Raw genomic sequence first — 22,887 nt, 5'->3', positions numbered from 1 at the left:
TTGGCGGACACTCCTTTTATTTAGAAAATAAATCCTCCGGAGCGGTCCCAGCTCCCGATGGAGATCTGGGTGATGAGCGCGACCTGTTTTAAATCCCGTGGGAGGAGGGAGGGCTGCCGTTTTACAGCCTCTTTTGAAGGTTGGTCAACGTGCAGCATTCGTCTGGAGAAGCGTGGTGCACACATGGGTCCCCCACTGCAGCCAGCAGCTCCTAGCTGCAGGGTCAGAGGGCACTTCATATGTGCACACATAGTTACTTCAATATTTTAGAAATCACCTCTTCCTCACTAAGATTTACGATAAAAATAAAATAATTTGCTCTGTAAACTATAGTAGAAAGTTTCACGTCTTAAAAACGATCTTCCATATAACGGAAAAGGCCTTTGTGTTTCTGGGTGAGGAGCCCCAGGCGTGCTGGGCAGGCCGCACTGCGTGTCGCTGAGATTTGGTGCAAGCTCTGCTGCAGAGGCTGCGGCTGGTGACAGGAGAGCCGTCTCCTCCCGCAGAGATGCCTACGGCTGCTCTGCTGTCGCCTGGTCCTTGGCAGCAGCGACAAGCGCAGTGAGAGCTGGGAAGCTCTTTATGTCCTTGCTTTGCAGGCCCAGCTTCTGTATCTGCAATGGCCAAGAGGGCAATTCAGTTATTGCAACTGAAAATGACTATGAAAAAAGACCTTTATAAAAAATACAACAAAATATCCAACCCCACCCTCTACTAAATAAGATAAAAACAGTTCCTTCAAGACTGGCAGAATATTTTTTCCTTTTAGAACAAAGGATTTACTTATTTTACTTTACTTTTTGGGTCAATCACTTGGCATTCTAGAAGCAAGTGTGTTAATTTATGTCGGTCCATCAAATGAGAATCTAACATAGCGAGAGCCTCCTTTGTGGACTGGAAAAGAAAATTCACCACATCTGATTAATGGGAAACTTTGGCGTAGCAACTGCTGCGGATTACTGGGTTACTGAGACTCAGCACTCCGTGTTCTACTTCAGTGTGACAACATCAAAACACCCACACACACAGGCACGCACGTACACACATATGCATGCACGCGCGCACACACGCACAGGAAGTACTGGAAAATCTGCATCAAGTATTCAGTATTTGTGTGTTGTGGTTCGTTCTGGGCCCTGGGATGAGGAACCCCCACCCCCTCCGTCTTCCCTGCCATCCGCCCTTTCTTTCTTGTGCTTATTTGTTCTTGTTTTTGTACAAACTTTCTTGCTTATAAAAATACTTTAAGTTTCTCTTGTGAAATAAACATGACAATGAACTTTTGCCAGGGAGTATGTCTAAATTCACCTCAAAGCAGAAAAATTTAGATTTTCATTGATGACCCTGATGTGTAAAAGCAGATTATTAGTGAGCTAGAAAACCAAGCATCTTCTGATGGAAATGTTACAATTTTATTTCTCTTTCTCTAGCAAAAAAGCCTTTCCTGAGGAACTACCATGATAAAGAAAACGTGAACAGTGTATAGTCACTTTCTGAGTGTCTGAAAGTCTTACGATACTCAAGGAAGTCACCTCAGTGACAGAATGAAAGGCCTTCTATGTAACGTGTATCTGCCTCCTAAGTGACAATACACACCTTAGTATGCATCCACACGCTGCGACTACAAAATGTGTTTCCCAGAAAACCTACGAGCCCAGGCAGGAAACAAGGCTGAGCTCAGAGGGTTTCTCCCGTGGCCTACTGCAGGCTCCATGGGCTAAAGCTTTCCTACTTACTCTAAGCCGACTAACAAATATTTCAGAAGATCCCGATGTGGCACCGAGATGGCACCCGTCACTCTCCCGGCAGTGGCCAGAAGGACACCAACTCTGAGCACCCACTCTATGGGTTTCGCAAACATGAACGCTGGTGACCAAGCAGATGTCATTGCACCAAAGATCAATCTACTGGATTTCAAAAGTCCATGTTCAGTATTCTTCTCTCTTTTCTCCTAATTCCCAGGTGCGAATCCTTTACCTTCAAGTATTGTGGGGCCCAGGTCTTTTTTCTAGCACAGGGAATGGGCCCTTAGCCGCATCTCTGGGTGCACAGGAACCACCAGGGACCCACAGAATGCAGTTTCAGAGTCCCTGAAATTGACGATGGCTCCCGATTACCTGTTCTCCTAAGTACTCAACATCCAAGGCCAGCTGCAGCCTGATTTTGTCATCATCACTCATGCCGCCGCCGGACCCGCCGGGGCTGGGGGAGGTGGTTTTCCGGGCTTGTTTGAGCCTCTTCAGGCTCTCCTCCATCTTCCTCACGGAATGCAGGATGTCAGACACCGTCTCACAGTACCTGGAGCACAAAACACACCGGGGCATGTGTACCACACAGTACACTAACTGGCTTTGTGGACCAAAAACAGAGATTTTTAAGATAAAAATGCACTTCCAATAAAAAATCAGCCACAGTGAATATTTAACGTTTCTTAAGATTGAAAGAAAAACAGGGTCTTGACTCTTTAGCACTGCAGTCCCTCAGAACTTCAGAAATATGTACCTGGACTTTGTTTAAAATTGTACTCCTGGACACTAAGAGAAAACCTCGGGCAAAGTGTCTTCTTACATGGCGGATGGACAACTGCACCTCTTCCCCAAATGCAAGTTAACAAGTTCATTTACAATCAGTTCTAGGCACAGCTCATCTTTTAAAGAGTAAAAGCATTTCAAAATTTTAACTAAAACTCATTGTCTTCAAAACAGTCTCAATATGCTGTCTAAATTATAAAAGAGTTACATTTAAAAACTTTGGTTACAAACTGATTACTTGGCATTTAAAATACATATGCCCACAGAAACAACATTATAATTCATTTTTATGTTCTAAATTAACCCACAAATGCTGCTTAACAACTAATTGAAATAAAACACTGTTGCAAAATTAATAATTAAACAAAACTCAACAATAAAACTGAATAATAAATATACTCTTTGACATAACCCAGTGCTGGCATTTGGGGAGAAGTACAATGAATTAAAAATGAGACGTTCAACCACAGTGATTCTGAAGACTTTCTCATATTTTCAAGGGTTGGAGGGTTTTAGATACCGATCCCTTACCAGATGTAATTACATTGTTTCTTCCTTGATTACAATGGTCTCCCCTCTGTAAGTCCTTTGATTATCTAACATGATTAGAGCCATTTGGCCTGAGAGCCAGGAGCAAAAGGATCTTAAAACAAAAACTGTGACATGACTCGTAGACTGATGCCTGTATGAGATGGCATCAGGGACAGCAAAGGCAGGTGTGCCCAGGGGAGCGGAATATGCCCGGCCCCCTGACAGGTGCGTGACCTGGGAGATGCCAGGCCCAGTGTGAACCCTGCCTGGTTGGCTGCAGCCCAGGTGGAGCCTTGGGTGGGGCCAGTGGAGCGGGCACAGATCAACTGTTCACAGAGGGGAAGGGAGTGCGTGCCTCCCTGACTTGTCCAGTGATGAAGCGATTTGATGCTCTGATCATCGTTTCAGGCCACCCTCTGCAAGTCCAGAACGGTCTGCTTGCAGGTTACTTACTTCTGCGTACTCTCAGAGAGCGCGTCTTCTAACCACTGCTGCATTAGTGCTTGTTTGAGCTTATCCTTGTGCCCACTCTGAAGCTGGTAAAACGGCTTCAGGGCACTGTCCACGTACGAGGAAGCTGTCGTTGGCACCTCCTGGAGTAATGTTGGTAGGGGTGAAGGATGCATAGGAAAAAAGAGAAAGTGATTTGAACCTCAAGTTCAAAACGACACCAGTATTGTTCGTTTTGAGACCTGTACAATCTCCCTTCCTTGAAAAAATAACATTAGTGTTGTCTACAGAAAGAAGCCTGGAGAACAGGGGCAGGTCTGGAAGAGGACAGAGTGGAGGACGCGTTTGGAGCCCGACTGGATTCAGGTGCTGGGCTAACCACTGACCGCTCCATACCCTGGGGGCTGCTCCCATCTTTTCAACGTGCACACAGGTCACGGGCAATCTCATTCAAGTCCAGGTCTGACTCAGTGTGTGATATGGGTGGAGTGAGCCTGGGATACTGTCTGACCTACAGTGCAAGCACTTGGTAAATATAGCATCCTAGCGAACAGAAGGGAAAGTTGGTAGATTAAAGAAAAATGCATTCGGCAACATAAAATAGGTCTGTCTGCCCCACTTGTATGTGGGTGCTTTGAGTCAGACCAGAAAGAGAAAAATCAGATGACAAGGTACTCTTGCTAGAAGTGGTAATTCTACCGCGTGTCCAGATTTTAAAAGGAAGAGAACAGCACAGAGATTAGCTCAATCTCAGCCAACAGTAAAGAGCACTCATCCAGAGCCCTGAGGCGGGTGGCAGTGACACACACAGCAGACGAGGGCCCTGCACAGGCTGGCCCTACACCAGGCATGTCTGTAGGAGCTCCAGGGAAATTCCAAAACAGCACTGCGTCTTGGAGACCTTTACAGTTCCCGAGAATAATTTCAGTCGTAAACTACCTAAAATCCAAACCCACAACTGGGAAAGAAGAAAATCTGAGGGAAAATTAAGTGAGATCTAGCAAGAATGAAGTAAGTGTAAATTGGTGAAAATGAGAGTTCAATAGGGAAACTAAAACACCGGTAAGACTGAATTCCCAAATCACCAGTCTATAAAATGAGAAAACACCAGTGTGCGTTGAACTTTTCACGCTACAAATGCCTTCAGTATTTCTGATGCAGCTTCTCCACATGCATCCAGTAAAGAGACAGGAGAAAAGCAGGTACTTCCAATGGCAACAGACGGGAACAGGTCAATTCTAATTTCTTCGAATACAAGATATGAAGACAAAAAAATAGGACTCAAAATAATTTATTAAAATGCCTCTTTTGAAAATACAATCTTTCTTATGGCCAAAAGAATCCAGAAACAGTTCAGACTGCCCAGGTCCAACTACCAAAGCACCTGAACACCCAGTGTGGATGCCGCCTCTCAAACTGGTTTCTCTGATGAGACAGATTCCGTCTGTCTTGGGCAGGGGTACACCCTGAGCCGACCTGACCTGCGTCTGTCGCCCAGCTTCCCCCAGCCGGTGGCATCCTGCCCCCCCCCCCCCCCACCTCCTTTCAACGGCCGCCGGCACTGACCTTATTGGTTCTTCGGTAGAGCCGGGGAACCTCCAGGGCACTTTTCAGGTAATTGAAGCAAGACTCACTCAAGTCTCGGACGATCCTGCTACTCAAGGGCGGTACGCAGGCCGACAGGGACAGCTGGGAGTCCGCCAGGGCTGCTGCGGACACACACATATTGGGCTTAGCCTGCACTCAGGTCCAGGCATGAACTTTAGTGTAAATGCTGTCAGAGTATCTAGAGCGTGTACTACAATACATCAAATCAATTAGAAGTAAACACAGTATCTCTCTTAGGAAAGTTATAATCATAGAACAGAAGACAGAAACAAGCAAGGATTTACAACTACAGAAGAGCATGGCAGCTTAAATATATCCAACAGTCTCTACAATTTTATTCAAATTCTTTTCTTATTCAAAGATTTGCTAAGTCTAAAGATTTGTTTTTACCTGAGACAGAAGAAAAATTCTTAAAGCCAATCATTTCAAGTTTTGGCTTGATTGTTTCCAAGAGTTCTGGAAGCTGAAAAATATGCACGTTATATATTGTTACTTTTTATAAATCAAAGGAAGAGGCAATTTGCATCTACAAACTCTAGAACACTGCTAATGAATGATGAAACTAAACGTAGGACTTGCAGTGACTCATCAGAAAAAAGCAAAATTCTCAATGAATGCCTCCACGAGAGACTCCGACATCACAGGCCAGAAAATAAGCAACATCTTTTCTATTCTGGGGCTCTCCCAGTACCGGAAAAGCTCCGATAAAGACCATGTTTTTGCGCAAAACATAAAGTATTTGTTTAAGTACCACAGAATATTTAAACTTGAGGAAAGCACAATTGTGTAGCAGAGCACTTAAAAGAGAAATTTATCCTACAAAGTTCTCTTAATGGTACAAGCAAAAACATGGGACTCATATGCAGAAAACAGGAAGAAACTTTAATAGCTCAGTACTTTCAAAGTATAGCTGCAGAATGAATGCTACCATGAAATACTTGGTAAGTGAATGAGAAACAATTAAAATCCAGTCCACTAATGAGCGTGCCTGCACAGTGCACTGAGCTAATGGGAAAAGCAAGTGGCCCACAGCTTGAGCTGAGCCTGGAACGTCACCACCAGAAAAGCGGCAGAGGCTCCAGGCTGACACAATACCAGACCAGCAGGGAAAGTGGGAGAAGCACCAAGAAAGGGAGATGGATGAGATGTTCTCTGGAGGAACCCTGGGCCACAAATCTAAGCCCCACGGGGCGATGGCGTCATCTCTGCACAAATTCCTTTTGGAGAAGACACTGTAGCGAGCACTCGGCATGCTTCTGGGACACAGCTCACCTGTTCCTGGAGCCTGTCCAGGTCTGCGACCACATGCACGAGCTGAGTGCTGGAAATGGAGGCCGCTGGCTTGCTTTCAGAGGGGCCACTGCCCTGGTCTTCACTATTTCCTTGGGTAACAGAAGGGTCTTTGCTACCAGTTACCACAGGGTTTTTAATATCCTTGGCACTTTCATTAGAGATGGGCCTGAGTAAAAGCTGAAAAAGGGTTTCAGTGATTAAATACTTTCCACGAGCAAGATTCACAAGCATTTATATGTGGGTCAACAAGTCAGCTAAGATGCTCGTAATGAAAGAACACCAAACGTCTCTCCAGGCGGCGTGAAGCCCTGAGAGACGAGCACAAGCCTCCCTGACCTTGCGGCTGATTCCTCGGGAGAAACACTCACACGAGGCCAAGTCAAATAACAGGTCACTAAACCAAAGGCAAATTAATTTCTGGAACATCACAGGTTTTTAAAGATTAACTATATTAGGTAAATAATTTACTGCATTTACCTAAATTTACCATAACATATAATTAACTATATTAGGTAATTTACTGAGTTTACTTAACAAATTTATCATTATAATATTAATAAGGGTGAAAAAATCAAAATTCAAACCTCACTATGCTTAAAATGACACAAACAAAAGTGTTCTTTGCACAATGGATTGCTACAAGGGAATAACCAAAGAGAAGTACACTGGTATCAAGAGAAGAATGGGGGCAGCCAGATGGCTCAGTTGGTTAGAGCACAAGCTTTCAACAAGGTTGCCCATTCGATTCCCGCATGGGAAGGTGGGCTGTGCCCCCGGCAACTAAAGATTGAAAACGGCACCTGGACTTGGAGCTGAGCTGTGGCCTCCACAACTAGACTGAAGTCCAATGACTTGGAGCTGATGGGCCCTGGAGAAACACACTGTTCCCCAGTATTCCCCAATAAAATGTATGTAAAAAAAAGAAAGAATGATATACTGAATGTTCGAGGTAAAGTAATTCATTAGAGCTATAAGAGGTACTACTGGCTGGCAGGAACGCTGGCGCAGCAGGCCCAGGCCTGGCTGAAGAGTCGTCCATCCCGCCTGTCTTCAGAAACACTGACGGACTAGGCTGGTCTGTTAGGACCCCTCTGAGCAGAGAGAAGCCAAAAGGAAGGGAGGGAACTAACTTCCTCTGAGCTCCCATTATCTGCCAGGAACTTTAAGTCAACAGGTTGTTGGTCAACAAGCATCTCTACTCCCCAGGACAAACGTGTAGAAGCTGTTTCCCTATATCACAGATGAAGAATCTGAGACTCGTGGAGCTAATTTCTAATTTTCCCAAGGCCACAAATTAAAAGGTGGTAGAGGCAGGTCTGATTTTTGTCTGACTCGGGAGCCTGTGCAAGACCAGGGTCCCTCGTGGTCCAGTTAACAAGGACGGTCTTTCTTTCAGTGGATGCCGTCTTCACGGTGCCTTTCCTTAAAACAAACACACACACACCCCTCTACTTTCACACTCATCACATTGCAACGGCCAGGGTATATGTCTGTCCCTTGAGACTGTCCATGGAGACAGGGCATCTGTGAGGCTGAAAGGCTGGTGCAGGCCCTGGCAGAGGCTTGTGCTCAGCAGTGACGTGTGGGGCAGTCTCATGGCTTTAGCATAGCATCTAGTAAGTCACCACAGGCATGTAGACGTTTAATAAAATCAACCATGTGATGAGGGGGAAAAGCAGGATACAGTGAAATGAAGGAAAGGTTCATTTTACTACTTTTTAATCTCAATGATCATATGACTTTTAAATTTCCAAACGTTAACTATTAATATATGTATATTTTCATTTCTAATCATTTTCATTAAAACGAGCATCTTTGTGTTAATTTGGAAGCACCTCAAAGATTCTGGTTTTGAGCAGGGAAAATGAGCCCATCAGTGTGGTGCTTTCCACTGAATATGAGATGGTAAATAGGCCTGAAGGCAACTTCTAGATGGAAAAGGAATGCCCAGACAGAGACGGATGCAGACCTGAGAACGGAGCCTGTTGCTGTCCTCCAATCTAACCTCTCAGGACAATGTGGCCTTTGAAAAGTTAAGCCATCGAACCTAAGGTACTAATTTGCACCAGCCCTCACCTCGTTGACAAACACGGAGTACCGCGCCAGAATCTGCAGCGTGAGTCTCCACAGACGATGCGCGAGTGACGGCAGGAACATGGCGTCTGACCAGCACCTCTGAAGGCTGCTCCATGTTCTCTGAGAAGCCAAGAGGCAAAACGAACTTCCGGCTAGAGAAAACACACACACTGAAGGCATCTCAGTGAATTAAGGCTACACCCTAATGTTTTCCAGGTGAAATTCAGGAGTGAAGAAAGTGGCATTCTGGGCAGCAGAGCTGTGAGTGGAGGTGCCAGGGATGACCGGGTGGCCGTATCCCGTCACTACACCACCTCTCACGGCAACGCATTTTCTGACTTCACATGATTCCAGTAATTTGTTAATAAGTATTTTACACCAAATCAACAAACATGAGTCCTAGTGCCAGTCACTTGCAGGGGTTTAAACTTTGGGTTTGAACTTGTCCTCTTTCATGTGTTTACCCCTCCCCGACCTGAACATACTATTTGTAAGTAAGAAGTCAATCACATACTCATATGACCATTTTGGGCAAAGACAGATGAAAACTTTCAGGCGAAAAGATGCAGCTCAGATTGACATAGCTGCAGGAAAGGGGGCACGTATGTAAGTGCAGCAGCCTAGAGATCTATGTGGCTATAAAACAGCCACACATTACGTGACTGGCCACTAGAAATGACTACGACATAACACGAGACTGACCAGGCTGTAAAAAATGCAAACACGTTCAGAAAGTCTGCACACTGACCACTGTCACCTGCCTGCCCTGTGTCCCAGGACTGGTGCCCAATGTCCTGGAGCCCCAAGCCCCAGCTGAGCCGTCTTCAGGGATGAAGGGCCGTGTGGGGAAAGGCAGCTCGTGGCCAGTCTGCTATGAAAAGGGCATATCCCTTAAGCACACCAGGGGCTGTGTTCCCTTGATATTTGATATTCAGGAGTGAAAATGAACTCTGCGTCCTATATTCTTAAAGCATCTTCTATCACCTCTATAAAACAAGAAACTACACAGCAACAAGTTGGATTTCTTTTTGCCTCTTAAAAAAAAAGAAGTTAAACTAAGTCTTGAATGTCTAACTTACTCTATGATAGGAAAGGGTGAAAGTACTTCGGGCATTAGGTCTACATGCCTTGGTGAGCTTATACACATTCAGGGATAGCCTGTCATTTACCACTTTGGGGAAGTTACCTGGAGCGTCTTCCAGTACATCTGTAAGTGCTGCTTCTAAGGACCCCGCTATTTCTCTGAATCTGAGACAACAAGAGTGCCAATTAGTGTTGATGCTGCCACTAGACGCCTTTCGCATCTGCTTTCCTCCCTCGCTAAGTACCAGGAACTTCTGGCACTGGCTTGTCGATAAAGCCAACGCTCAGAGGTGCCCAGCCAGCCCTGGATTGCCTGTTCTCCCAGCCTTCTTTTTACCGAGCAAGAAATAAACTTATCTTGATTAAGCTGTTGTCATATAGGGTCTGCCGGTTATTTGTAGCCGATCTGAATCACAACAAACCCGATGTTTTTCATACCAAACAATCTGCCTCGTTGTCTCCACCAAGAAGTCAATTCTGGCAAGTCCCCTGTGACCATAATAACGTGATCACCTCAAGGTGATGAGACTGTGGTTTCTCCAATCCATCCGTATCAGCAGGAAAGGAAATGGCCCCAAATTAAGAAATGGGAAAGCTGTATTCTATATCTTTGTTTGCAGCTTGAGAAACACACTGCAGTAGCCAGTTAAAGCCAGAACGGCTCGGTGCCTGGTGCTTGAGTTTCTGCTGCCCTGTTATAGGCAGCTGTTCAGTGTTTGCACCACTGCTCCTAAGCGAGCTTCTGCTTTTCCTGTTGACAGCTGGCCCACCCCGCATCTGAGATCACCTTGTACATACTCCTGTTTTAATAACTGAGGTGGACACATTTATGACTTTGTGAAATGAAACTGTATAAATATATAGTCATGTTCTGCTTAACGAGGGCACACGTTCTGAGACGTGCATCATTAGGCGCCTCATGGCTACACGAACATCACAGAGGCACACACGCACACACCTGGGCTACCGCTCACTGGACACCTCGGCGGTGGTACAGCCCATTGCTCCCGGGCTACAAACCTGTACGGATGGCACGTGCCTGTACTGGGTACTGTAGCCAACTGTAAGTATTTGTGTATCTAAACTTACAAAAGGCACAGCAAAAACACGGTATAAAAGATACCAAATGGTCCACCTGCACAGGGCACTCAGTCTGGATGCAGCCTGCAGGACGGGAAGCTGCTCTGGGTGAGTCGGACAGTGAGTGTGAGTGGCGTGAGGCCTAGGACAAAACCACCCACTCCTGGAGACTTTTAAACATTGTCCCACAAGCCCTCCCCCCGCTTCCTTCTGAAAGGTTAGAAACAGGACGTGGAAGCTGTCCATGCTGCTCCATGAACAGAGATGTGGGCTGGACTGATGGGAAATATTGAAGAGAAACTGGCTGAGGACCAGTAGGAATCACACATCAAGATGGAGAGATAAAGACACACAGGGAACTCTCATGGCAATGTGGCTTTGGCTACTGCATGTTGGAGCAGTGGTGAGATTAAGAAACTTTGTGGTATTCATAAAAAAAAAAGAAAAAAAAAGAAGAGGTGTTGCACATGGACAGTGTAGAACCGAGAACTCAATATTTTGACTTTGGAAATTTTTCAATTCCATTGACCAAATCTAGCACAAAGGGCTCTTTCTAGCATTGAACTGATGGAAGACATAAAACTTACCTATGCTTTATATCATTGTGACCTGAAACTATTTCCCAAGCACAGGGACAGGCTGGCTCCACACCACCACCGGAAGCTTTCACTCAAGTGGCCGTGGCACTTACTACTTGAGGAGGCTCCTGGGGACCTGTGTCCTCATGCAGCATCTTGGGTCCTCAACAAAGAAGTTACAGCAGTGTCCTGAAGACCGTCGAGCTGGACCTGGGAGGGCTGTGGTGCCCTCTGAATATGTAGCACTCGGGGGTGGGGGTGGGGCTCCTCTGTGCTGAGACAGGTCAGTGGCTGGCTGATTGCGGTGTCATCCGTGCACCCAAGATTGAGGTGCTATGAGAGGGCATCTACTGCCAAGCGCACAGATATTGCTCCCTCAGAGAAAAAAAAAAAAAATCCCCCCGAACCACATACCCTTCCATCTTTTAAAGGAAATTCAGCTCCTTTATAATCTTACGGGACCACCGTCATACGTGTGATTTGTCAATGGCTGACATATTGCCATGCAGCACACGACTGCACTTTATTTAAGTGCTGACGTAGCTCTGTTCCCCAACCATACAACTCTGACATCTTCAAACCTCTGTACCAGCACATTCTTCTATCACCTGCTAGGCCCTTGCTAGCAGTAAGTTCTGATACACGCTTAAGCTCCATTTACCTAATTGGTAATTTTGGTTTTCTGATAGTACATAGATGCTTTTAAAAAGCAGTTCAGACTGAGTTTAAGGAAATTGTCTGAAGAGTAAAAGAAACAGCACTTCAGACAAAAAGCAGCAGCCCTGCCCTCAACGAGGGTGCAAAGCAGCTGAGAGCAGGAGCCTCTAAGGGCACCTGGGACCACTGGGGCTGGCTAGTTTCCCGCAGCTTCCTATATGCTCCATGGAAAGAAAGGAATCCTATGACTGCCTAACGAAGCTCATGTAATGCTAGTCACTCCATGTGGCAATGAGGCACAGAAGGAACAAGTGACAGATAGAAAAGTGGGATAAGAGACAAGAGCACTGGACACTAGCCCCTGAATGGCAGCAAAAGGAAGCAGTGACCGTAAGCACAATGAAAAGAAGGGACAAGGGACAGCTCTGCAGCTGGGAGAGCAAACCAGCATTGAGCTCTCAACCCAGGCCCCTAACTCCACCTTTTTTCAAAATCTCTGCAAAGTATAGGAAGTAACCTCCAACAAAGAACAAGCCTGACAGCTAACACAGCACTGCTTATAAGTGGGAAAAACTGGAAGCCACCTAAATGGTCCCAAGCAAGAAAATGGTTCCATAACATATGGCACTGTCACACTGGAATGCAGTATGACAAGCAGTCAGCTTGAAGCTCTACAATGACAAGGAGGAGTAGGTGAGATTTAGTAGTAAGTAAAGACATGGGAGACGAAATTTTATGTATTTATGATAATTCTGAAAAAATACAGAAAACAGATGCAGCAGGCACTACAGCAGTTCAGAGACATCCTGATTCTGACCAAGTGGAAAGATCCATGAAAGTTGAATTGCCTCCTTCACTTGACAGAGCTGTGCCTCCCCAGCCAGGAGCCCAGCACAGCCTCATGTAACTTTCCTGGGCAGTCACTTCCAGGAATGAAGGTTACATCTGGTCATGTTTCTTTTTGGAAAATGGCAAAACATGAGAGAGGATAGATACTTTGGTGAAACTTGAGAAGTTGTGCTGTAGTTTTCACATGTATATGGAATGTCATTCTACTCTTGATAGATATTTCTAAGAAGGCCGACTCCAAATACAAACATTTCTAAATTCTTAAATTTGGGTTTGGGCAAGGTGTCTAGACATATTACTCCATGCATGCCACAGGCCTACAATAATATAAAAGTACTTATCAAAAAATGAAAAGGGTAATAATAATAGTTGTGGCTGTGGCTAGAGAGCAAGGAACTGCCCTGAGTTTCGGAAACCCTGTGGAGTGCACGTCCACTCTGCGCACCGCGCGTCTCCACTGCGCGTGCATAATTAATTAAGGAGGGCAGAGGGAAATGGAAGCGCGTTAACACTATGAATTCTACATCACAAAGGAGGTATGTTCAGTATGTACTGAAGAAAACATACAGAATACACATACAAATGTTCTGGAAATACATAAAATCTAGAAAGATGTCAATTAAAAAAGACCTAAAACGTAGACTTTGGCATTTAAGGAGTTAATACCAGTTTCCAGGTAGCCACTGACTCACTAAATTTGAGGCTGCTTTTTTAAAATCACATTTGCATTTATTTTGTTCCTATGAGAAACGGAATCCTAAACCTACTTCCAATACTCCTGTAAGAACAAAAGAAATGCAGACACAATAGGGTATTAGGGGCAGTGAGGGGACCAATGTGTTCACAGAGGTGGGGGGGCAGCTGCCCTCTACCCTGAAGATGCCTGGGATGGAGGCATAGTCAGCTCCAGGCACAGACCCGTTACTAAGAGCGCAATGTTAATATTTCTCCTTAGAAACATGTCAAACATTCCCACCCCACCGGTTTTAGGCTTACTTTAAATAACCTGAAGTGACGGGTAACAGTGCAACCCTGACTCAGCCGTGTGTGCAGAACTTTTTGTCATGGCTCAAGGTAAACAATCCAACGCCTGACAAAAATCAATAGGCGAGTCCTACAAAGTATTACTTGAGTTTATTTTTTAAATGGAAAAACAAACATATTGAGAACAAGTCCCATACTTTATAACTCAAACATAATTTTTAAAAATTTCATTAATTTGAAATAAAACAGTTTATAAAGAAAAGTTAACCAACCCCTTGAATGCTTAAGTCTAAAATCTGGGGAAGGAAAAAAGTCAGGAAACTGGCTGAGTTTCAACACATGTTAAGGCTGAAGTACTAGCTTTGGGAGAACCTGGAATGAGGGGCACTGGCTGCAGCGAGGCTGGGCTACCACTGTGGGGCCCAGTCCAGCAGAGGAGTTTGGAGGCAGGAGGAAGAAGGATGTGCTGTGATGGCATCAGATATCTAAGGCAATCTAATTCCCAATTTGGACTACAAAAGAAATGGTAAAATGTAAACGTTATTTCTCTACTGCAGTCTTTCACTATTTTAAATTCTGATCATGAATCAAAAGGGCTTGTTGCCCTGGCTTCATCTTGATCATGTCCCCAGTGTAGTCCATGACTTTTAGATGAACAAGTCCTTAGTTTCCTACTAAAGGACAAGATACATAATGATGTAACCCCAGGAAATTAAGCATAAGCCACAGCATTGTACGTGTGAAAGGGCGCCTTACTAATCTTCGGAAAACTGTGATTTCACTACCAAAGGTGACTACATACATTCTCAATCACACACGTATCATAATCACAGTACGTGATTCTTACTGTATTCCCCTCTGTACTTTTCCCTCAGAACTCAGGAAAAGGACTGCATCACAATGAACGAAAGCACCCAGAAATTTAAACAAAAACCCTGATTCTTTACAGAGCATTTCAATTAAAACGCTCTCATTAATGCCACTCTACAGAGGAACTTACCATGACCTCATTCATGAGAATCTGCAAAAATGGCTATTATCACCTATTTTTCTAATGGAACATATATATTGTAATGGATTTATCATAAAATTCCTCAAGTAGTTAATAAAATCACCTACTGACACAGGTGATAGCATCATAATATCTAGAAGTGGTACCATTTTCCAGAACAGAAAACAAATGTCACAAAGATTATAAATGAAGCAAAAATAGTAACTAGAATTCTGATAAACTGGTAGATTGAATCAGGTGCAAAGAATACTTAAAGTGATGCTCTACCCACTCCCTGAGGGAAACAATGTTACAGATGAGCAAAGACAATAGATGTGGACAGGTCCACTATTTGAGGCAGGTGATGAGACAGGGAAAAGGGCAAGAAAGAACTACTTCGTAATTCTTACTTTCCTCTGTCTTTTCCCCAATGAATGAGAGAACATGAGCGTGAAAATGAAGCTAGGCTTGGAGTCCTGCTCATTCCAGTGTTCTCAGCTCTCTAATTATCAAAAAATAAATCTTATCCTGTTGTCATGCAAGCCACAACTTTGGCAATCATGATATTTCTTGTACATTTCCACTTTAAATTTTGTTTCCCAGAGAACAGTATGGTGATCACAAAGGAGGGGCTGTTAACTGGGACAACATCATTATCCCCGTTTCAAATTCTATTTTAGAAAGGTGGAGGAGGGAGGTGAATAAATTACTGACCTTATTTGAAAATAAACAGGCAAGTTCCACTTATTATTGAAGCTGTGATAGGCAGGATGTGCTCTTAACCTTTTTACACTGGCCTGGGATCCACACTGCCGTTCAAATGTTCTTAAAAAATTCATACTTATGGTGTATTTCTAAAATAAGAACAAACACATGGCATTTTCATTGTAAGCAAACTAACCGGAATTGGGAGCATATACTGGAAACTGTAATCAAGATAAAAAAGGTCAACACACAGAATCATAGTTTCTAGAGCTGATAGGGACCTTAAGGGAGCTTCCTTCCAAGGTTCCCACTTCAACGTCAAGTAATGTCCCAAGTATTTCTGTGACATGCTCAAGGTCTTACACGGTGAGTCCATTTGGAAACCCAGGGACTCTAAATCCAGTGCTCTTGAAGGGACAGCTGTCATATTCTAGGGCACCCCTAACCCAGTCCACTGGAATTGGATGTGATGGCAGTTTAAGTGCTGTAATTTTCATTGACTCTCCAGACGGAGGAGAACATATTTAAGAAGGAAAGAAAGACTCAAACCATGTGAGTTATTACATCATTTTTATAGATGAGGCAGCACAGAAACTGATGGGGATCTAACAGCACCATTAAGAGCAGCAGTTAACACTTACTTAACACTTATCACCTACAGATTGTGCTTAAAATTGTACTATTTAATTTAACCCACAAAACTACCCTATAAGGTAACTACAATTATTATCATCCCCCATTTTACAAATGATGTTTCCTCTTCTGTTTAGGCTCAGAGAGAATGTACCTGAAGACAAAGCTAGGAAATAGAGGAAACAGAACCCTGGTCAGTCAGTAGAGCAAAACTGCAGCTGTTGTGAAGGGCACTCTATTCCCCAGGCCCTCAGGCTCTCAGGAAAATACTGCTGGACTTTCCATATACCTCACAATTCAGAGGGGCTCAATTCCCGATAACAAAACCATTCACCTAAATATACTGATGTCTGTGCTTCAACAGGAATTTTAGTGCAATAAACATTACAGGTTTTAAATTTCTTTCAACTGGTTTTGAGCAACAGTTATGTAATCATCTGAGTATGGTCAGGTGTGTGGAGTTGAGACAAAGGTATTATTTATTCCTTTTGGGATGAAACTATACCTCTGCATATAATGGATGCTAATGGAATACAAGAATATTTCCCTCTTCACAAGAAGCATGTTACATTAAAGCTGAAAGCGGAAAGCATTTCTTGAAAGAAATAGATGCTTGCTGGAAACTGTACCCACCAATATTAAATACTGGTTTGGAATTCTAAAGTCAAAGTTCTATCAGAAAACTTCATTTCTGAGCTGAAACATCTCCTAGCCTAACATAATCAATATGATTCTCTAAGGAGTACAGCAAAATGTAAAGAGTCTTAAATTGTAAATGCTAAAGACTATTATTCTGTTTATGATATCTATTTTTTAAAAAACCTATTTTTAAAAATCACAAAAGTAACTGTCAACATACTGTAACATGGGACAATTAGCCCAGCTAAATGATATTTCTGGGACAATAAGCTACCAATTTGTTGCCTTATCTGTTTTGAAGTCTGCCAGGCCCCAGGCTCACACCACACTTACCTTGTGTTTCTTTACACTTTAAAAATTAACAATCAAACTCACTAGGCAGATTAGAAAAAGAAGCAAATAGAACTTCTAGAAATGAAAATTAGAATAACTAAAATTGGAAACAACATACAGGTAAAAAAACAATTTAGACACAACTGAAGAAGGAATTGGTAAACTAGAAGGCAGGTCCTGATAAATTACCCAGAATGCAGCACAGAAGCAAAGACATGAAAAATATAAAAGTACATTTAAGAAACATAAAGGATAAAATGAGGCGGTCTAATCAAGAGTTCTAGAAGGAAGTAACAAAAGAATGAGAGAATAGCACAATTGATGAGATAATAGATTAAAATGTTCCACAACTGATAAAAGACACCAATCCTCACATTCAGGAAACCCATTAAATCCCAAATACAATAAATAAAAAGAAGCTCATACTAAATATATTATAATAAAACAGCACACGAAAGTCAGTGATTTTAAAAGCAGCCAGAGGACAAAAGGCATTAACTACAAAGAAACAACAATTAAGTTAACGGTTAATTTCATAACAGAAGTCAAAAACCAATGTTCAAAGTGTAGAAAATTCTATTTCCAGCAAAACTACCTTTAAAACATGAAAGCAATAGTAATTTTCAAACAAACACAAACTCAGGGTTTATTATAAAAGATGAAGTTTATACTAAAAAATATTCTAACAGATGAATTTCAGAAAGAAGGAAATGATCCAAGAAGGTAGTTCTAATACCCAAGAAGGAATAGTACGCAAAGGAAATGATAAACTTGGGGGATAATTCTGAGAGGATAATGACCATATAAAACAACAACAAAATAATGCCTATTTGGGGGGATTAAAAAAGTCAAAATAGAACTAAGACCCTGCCCTGGAAACAATAATATATACTATGGAGTAGGGTGATTAGCATTAAAGTACTCTAAGTTTCCTTACTGTTCTAGAGGCTGAAGAACACCAGTGAATTTTAGATTCTGTTAAGTAACTACTAAGGTTCATTAATATACACAGACATAAGGGCAGAACTTCTAAATTAGTGGAGAAGAAAACACAGATTACAGCAGGAAACCAGATTCCCAAAAGTCCAAAATACAAAGAAGGTGGGAAGGAAGGAAGGAAAGAAGGGAGGAAGAAAAGTGGGACAAAGAGGAAGTACAAAGTAAGACCCAAAGAATCAGTGATTATAGTCATTATAAACTTAATAAATTAGCTATTAAAAGACAAAGACTGTCATATTGAATAAAAAAACCAAAATCCAGGGAAGAAGGAAGACAGGCCCAAGAGGCTGAGCAACAAGAGTGGTGAGCTGGGACTAGAACTCAGGTCATTGGCCCAAGACTTTATTCTTCACTGAGACACTATGTATTGCCTTTAAAACATGATACGACAAAAAATAAACAAGTTGAATTTACTTTTGAAATAACCATGAAATCTTTTAAATGATAACATGATTTAAAAAACAAGTTGGGCCTCCTAATCTTTAAATTATATAGGACGTTTATGGACTACGTTTTAAAATCCAACCAATACTTTTTGTTTTCCTTCAAAATTATACAGTAGAAATAACACAAACTTGATGTGTCATGAAAAACACCTGTAACGAGACTGGCTTCTAATGGTCCCAAGATCTTTTTAAAAAGTTAGGAAACAATGTACGTATCTAGTCACAATTGTGTCTACACTAACTTTTACTTTAAATTCTAAAATTAAAATATTCTTATTCCCAAAGGTATCAGGAACTGTTACTAGGATAAAGCAACCTGTGTATTTTAAGGTAAATGCTCACTTGGCAGCTCAAATTTTTATTTTTAATAAACCACAGAATCAAGACCGTGCAGATAACATGATTGTTCTAAAACCTCAGGTTAACATCTTCAAGAATCAAGACAAAGGAGTGAAAGGTACCTTGTGAAATGCATCTGGGTCCCCAGGGTTGAAAAGTGAGGGCAAGTTCTCTTCTAATCCTCGTACTATTTCTGGCCAGACAGAATTCACCAAAAAATCATATCCAGGAACAGTATTACCTTTTTCACTGTAAGATAAGAGCAAAATTGCAGTCAAATACACATAATCTACTACTCACAAAGACCAAAATTCCACTGTGGTGTTTTTACTGAAAGTTCCTCAGCCTAAAACTTATTACAACTTAAATATATATATATATATATATATTTGTCAATTAGTTTGTTTCTAAACCCAAACTTCTGCTTCACTCCTTGATCTCGGCCTCACCTTGAACCTGACACATCCTCTGTATCCACTCCTATAACAAGCTGGTGGTGAGGACAGAACCTGACACATCCTCTGTATCCACTCCCCTAACAAGCTGGTGGTGAGGACAGGCAAAATTACTACTTCAAACTGCCTGACACAATTTTCTCCCCTAAAATGGGATAACACATTTACACTCTGTCCTAGAGAAGCAGCAGTCTAATACCACAAGAATAGCAATCTTTGCATTCAACCTCAACACCTCTAAACCCTAAAGCATTGTAAATAATGCTAATTTACCAATTACCAACAGCTTTGTGATTAAGCTACCTCTAAGATTACCTTCAGCTCACGTAAAGTCTTGATACAAAAAACTGATCACATTAATGTTTTGTGTGTATGCAGCTTTATTTTGCATCTTTTACCAAAAGGTTGGACTTTGGATTTCTAATTCACAAACTCAAAGGCAACACTGAGATAACAGCATGCACTCTGAGCTCAAACCTTGGGTCATTTAATTTGTTTTGGTTTCTGCATCTTAAAATGGAGATGCCAATAATATCTACCTCATAGGATCACTATGTGCATTAATATTTGTACAGCATTTAGCAAGGCGCCTAGCATACAGTAAGTGCTGTGTGAGTAATGGCTAACTACGGAAGTAAGTTAAGGCAGATTCCGTAAATGTCTCTTGAACTTAAAGACCTGTAAATATCACTGATCTACCTACCTACTTTGATTGTATATAAAATAATATGCTCTATTTTAAGATAATTTTCTTTAAAAATGGTGAGCCATTCAATATATGGTCTTATTTTACTAAAACTGATAGTTTTAAGTTGTAAAATCATCAATATCAAATGGGACTTAACATCATGGTAAGTATTAAAAACAAACAAAAAAATTTACATCATTTTCCTGCTTAGCGAAAATTACCCAGAAAGATAGGTTATCAAGGAAGCTTTGCTTTACTGTCCAGAAAGAGTGATCAAATAATCTTATCATCGTTAAGTATTGATAAGAAATTAGTGGTGGGGTTGGAGGAGGGCGGAGGAGGGTAGAGAAGATGCCACTTCCGGCATATAGCCTATTACAGACTTAATCATGGAAGAGCTAAATCTGCTAAGGTATCTGGAGAAAGGACAAAACTATGGATTTTAAAACCGTAAGTGCCCATAGCATAAGCAATATTAAATGATAAGACCTCCTCATCCCTTAAGTACCTAATGAAAGCCCCAAAGAGAAAACATGAACCTGCAAGATTAACATGAAAAGAGCTAATCGTATTCTTTGGAAGGTAAATCCTGAATGCCGCTGGCACTGCCAGTTATAAAGGGCACTGAGGGTGATGGACAGGGAGGCCCTGAGGCTCTGGAAATGGAAAAGCAGAACCTGAGCCCGGGAGGGGCAGGGGCAGCTCAGTGACGGGGCATGGAGCAAATAACGATGACCTACCAAGGGACGATGTGATTCCCGTTCCTGAGGCTGCCATATGAATTCTGCCATGCTGACAACTGTGGACAAGAACTTGTGGAGCTTTGAAACTTGACATTTCAGGACGAAGACTAGCCCAGTCAAATCTAATAACTAGTTGTTTCCTAACCGTAGCTTTTAAAATTTTACATCCTAACTTCTACTAAATTCTTACCCCTAATCCAAATGATTACTAAACAAAAGTGGCAAAGCCAGGCTTCATCTGAACTCGTGTACTGAAAACAGAGAGGGTACTTCAAAGGTTAAGCAGTGTTTTATTATCCCAGGTAGTTTTCTTTTCAAAGAACAAAAATTCAAGACCAAATATGTTGCTCACATGAAGACAGGGACCTTATGTGCCTTTCTAATGCTGCATATAAATTCATTCTTTAATTCTGCAAACACTGGGCAGTTGCTACCTTCAGGACACTGTGCAGGAGGGGGAGATGTGGGACATGGCACAGGAGGTGAGCACACTGTTGAGATGGAAATCAGTGCTCAGTGGAAGTGAAAGCGACATGTGGTGGAATCCAGAGGACACCATTAATGCCGAATGTCAAGATAAAAGATGGTCTCTTGAAGGAAGTGGTATTGGAGGTGGAGCTTCCTATGGAGTGACAGCAAACAGAAAGACAAAGGGAATTGGAAGGGCAGGGGAGAGGGAGGCAAAACGCATACACACACCATATAGCGTGTGTTAGGAAAGAGCAAGAGGTACTGTGTGGCTGGAGACCAAGTGGTGCAGGGCAAGTCCCACGGCAGAGAGCTCTGGAGTGGAGAGGCGCCAGCAGGGCACACCGGGCCGTCCACGCTGCATCACGACGCCTGGACTTCCCTCATGAAGCCACGAGAAGCCACAAAGACTCAGGAAGAAGGCAGAGTGTCTGAAACTCGGCCTTCTGGATAAAGTGATGCTGAAGGCTGGACTGAGAGCAACAGGGAGGAGGCAGGGAGAGCATGTGGGGAGAGCCCGTTACTCTGGAGCGAAGAGGACAAAGGCCTGGGCTGGGACAATGGCAATGGTCAAAAGTAATGGGATGTTTATGAACAGAACTGGAAAGCCATGGAAATTACATAAAAGAAGGAGGGAAAACTGAAGCTGACTTCAATCATAATTAGTATAAAGCGAGTTGAATGTAACTGAATTGGTATTATGATGCTAGAAAAACGGAAGGAAACCAATTTTGATTTCAAACTGACTCAGGTAAGAGTGCAGAGGGAAGAAGCACGTGCTTAGGTAGGATTCAGAGAGGAGTGTCAGCTTAGCTCCACCTACTAGTTCCTTCTCTGCAAAGCGAGGCTGATGACACCGCCCGCAGCACGTGGGGAGTTACACGTAGGAGGACACACCTCGTGTCACTGCACTTCACCTTTCTGTGCTTCGCACTGCTTACAAATTGCAGGGGAGACCCTCTACCAGTGAAAAGACTAAGACTCGTTGAAGGCTCAGATGATGGTCAGCATTATTAGCAATAAAGCAATTTTTAACTAAGCATGTTGTTATTTTAGACACAAGGCTATTGCACACTTAATAGACCACAGGATAGTACAAACATAACTTATGTGCACTGGGAAACCAAACATCCGTGTGGCTCACTTTACTGTGATACCGGCTTCACTGCGGCGGCCTGGAACCGAACCCGCAGTGTCTCCGAGGTGTGCATGTACCCGGCTGACACAGGCAGCCTGTAGCAGCGGGCACTCCAGGCGACAGGCGCCGCCATTACGCCGAGGCGCGCTCTGCGCACTGCAGTGTGAAGTACCTGGAGATGGCTCCGCCTGTGACTTCTCGGAGAAGGCGGCAATGGTGAGGGACAAAGTCCAGGAGCTTCTTGTACATGGTCTGAAGGCCGTCTGGACGAGACTCAACAGTCTGTTCAATAATCACCTGGTAAAAGGAATATCATTTTTTTAAAAAAGCACCTAAAAGTATGAACAACATACTACAAAGAATAAAGAAAACCTTAAAAAAATACTTCCTCGTACCCACCCTCCTCCCCAACTGACATGTTTTCTACACAGTAGGTAAATAATAGTCTCACTTAAAACTATGATAGTTCCTAGGACAAGACAGTTCTGACCCCGTGGGGACACAGGGTGGCAATGGAGACTGGCCTGAAGCTGAAAAACCAGGCCCATCCATGTGCATCCCTCTGAGTTTGAAAAATAATGAGCCCGCTT

At 42.9% G+C, this 22,887-nt stretch overlaps 1 protein-coding gene across 3 annotated transcripts in view; it reads right to left on the bottom strand.

Moving 5' to 3' along the window:
- The window catches only part of COG2 (component of oligomeric golgi complex 2), a 39,575-nt gene continuing 16,688 nt past the window's right edge, over positions 1-22,887 (bottom strand). For 2 of the 3 annotated variants that reach the window (XM_019757371.2, XM_074316439.1), the window contains 11 exons: positions 22,470-22,594; positions 18,928-19,054; positions 15,426-15,565; positions 9,676-9,737; positions 8,490-8,641; positions 6,393-6,590; positions 5,511-5,583; positions 5,079-5,221; positions 3,516-3,655; positions 2,118-2,298; positions 1-614 (listed from right to left, as the gene is read on the bottom strand). In XM_019757371.2, the coding sequence (XP_019612930.2) occupies positions 513-614; positions 2,118-2,298; positions 3,516-3,655; positions 5,079-5,221; positions 5,511-5,583; positions 6,393-6,590; positions 8,490-8,641; positions 9,676-9,737; positions 15,426-15,565; positions 18,928-19,054; positions 22,470-22,594 (1,443 nt within the window). In that variant the 3' untranslated portion in view covers positions 1-512. The remainder of the gene's footprint in view (positions 615-2,117; positions 2,299-3,515; positions 3,656-5,078; positions 5,222-5,510; positions 5,584-6,392; positions 6,591-8,489; positions 8,642-9,675; positions 9,738-15,425; positions 15,566-18,927; positions 19,055-22,469; positions 22,595-22,887) is intronic. The other variant, XM_019757372.2, reaches the window with a different exon arrangement.

Source organism: Rhinolophus sinicus, linkage group LG12, assembly GCF_036562045.2.
Source record: "Rhinolophus sinicus isolate RSC01 linkage group LG12, ASM3656204v1, whole genome shotgun sequence".
Lineage (NCBI taxonomy): Eukaryota > Metazoa > Chordata > Mammalia > Chiroptera > Rhinolophidae > Rhinolophus > Rhinolophus sinicus.
Note: the sequence above shows the minus strand (reverse complement) of the source record. Positions and strands in the feature narration are given on the sequence as shown.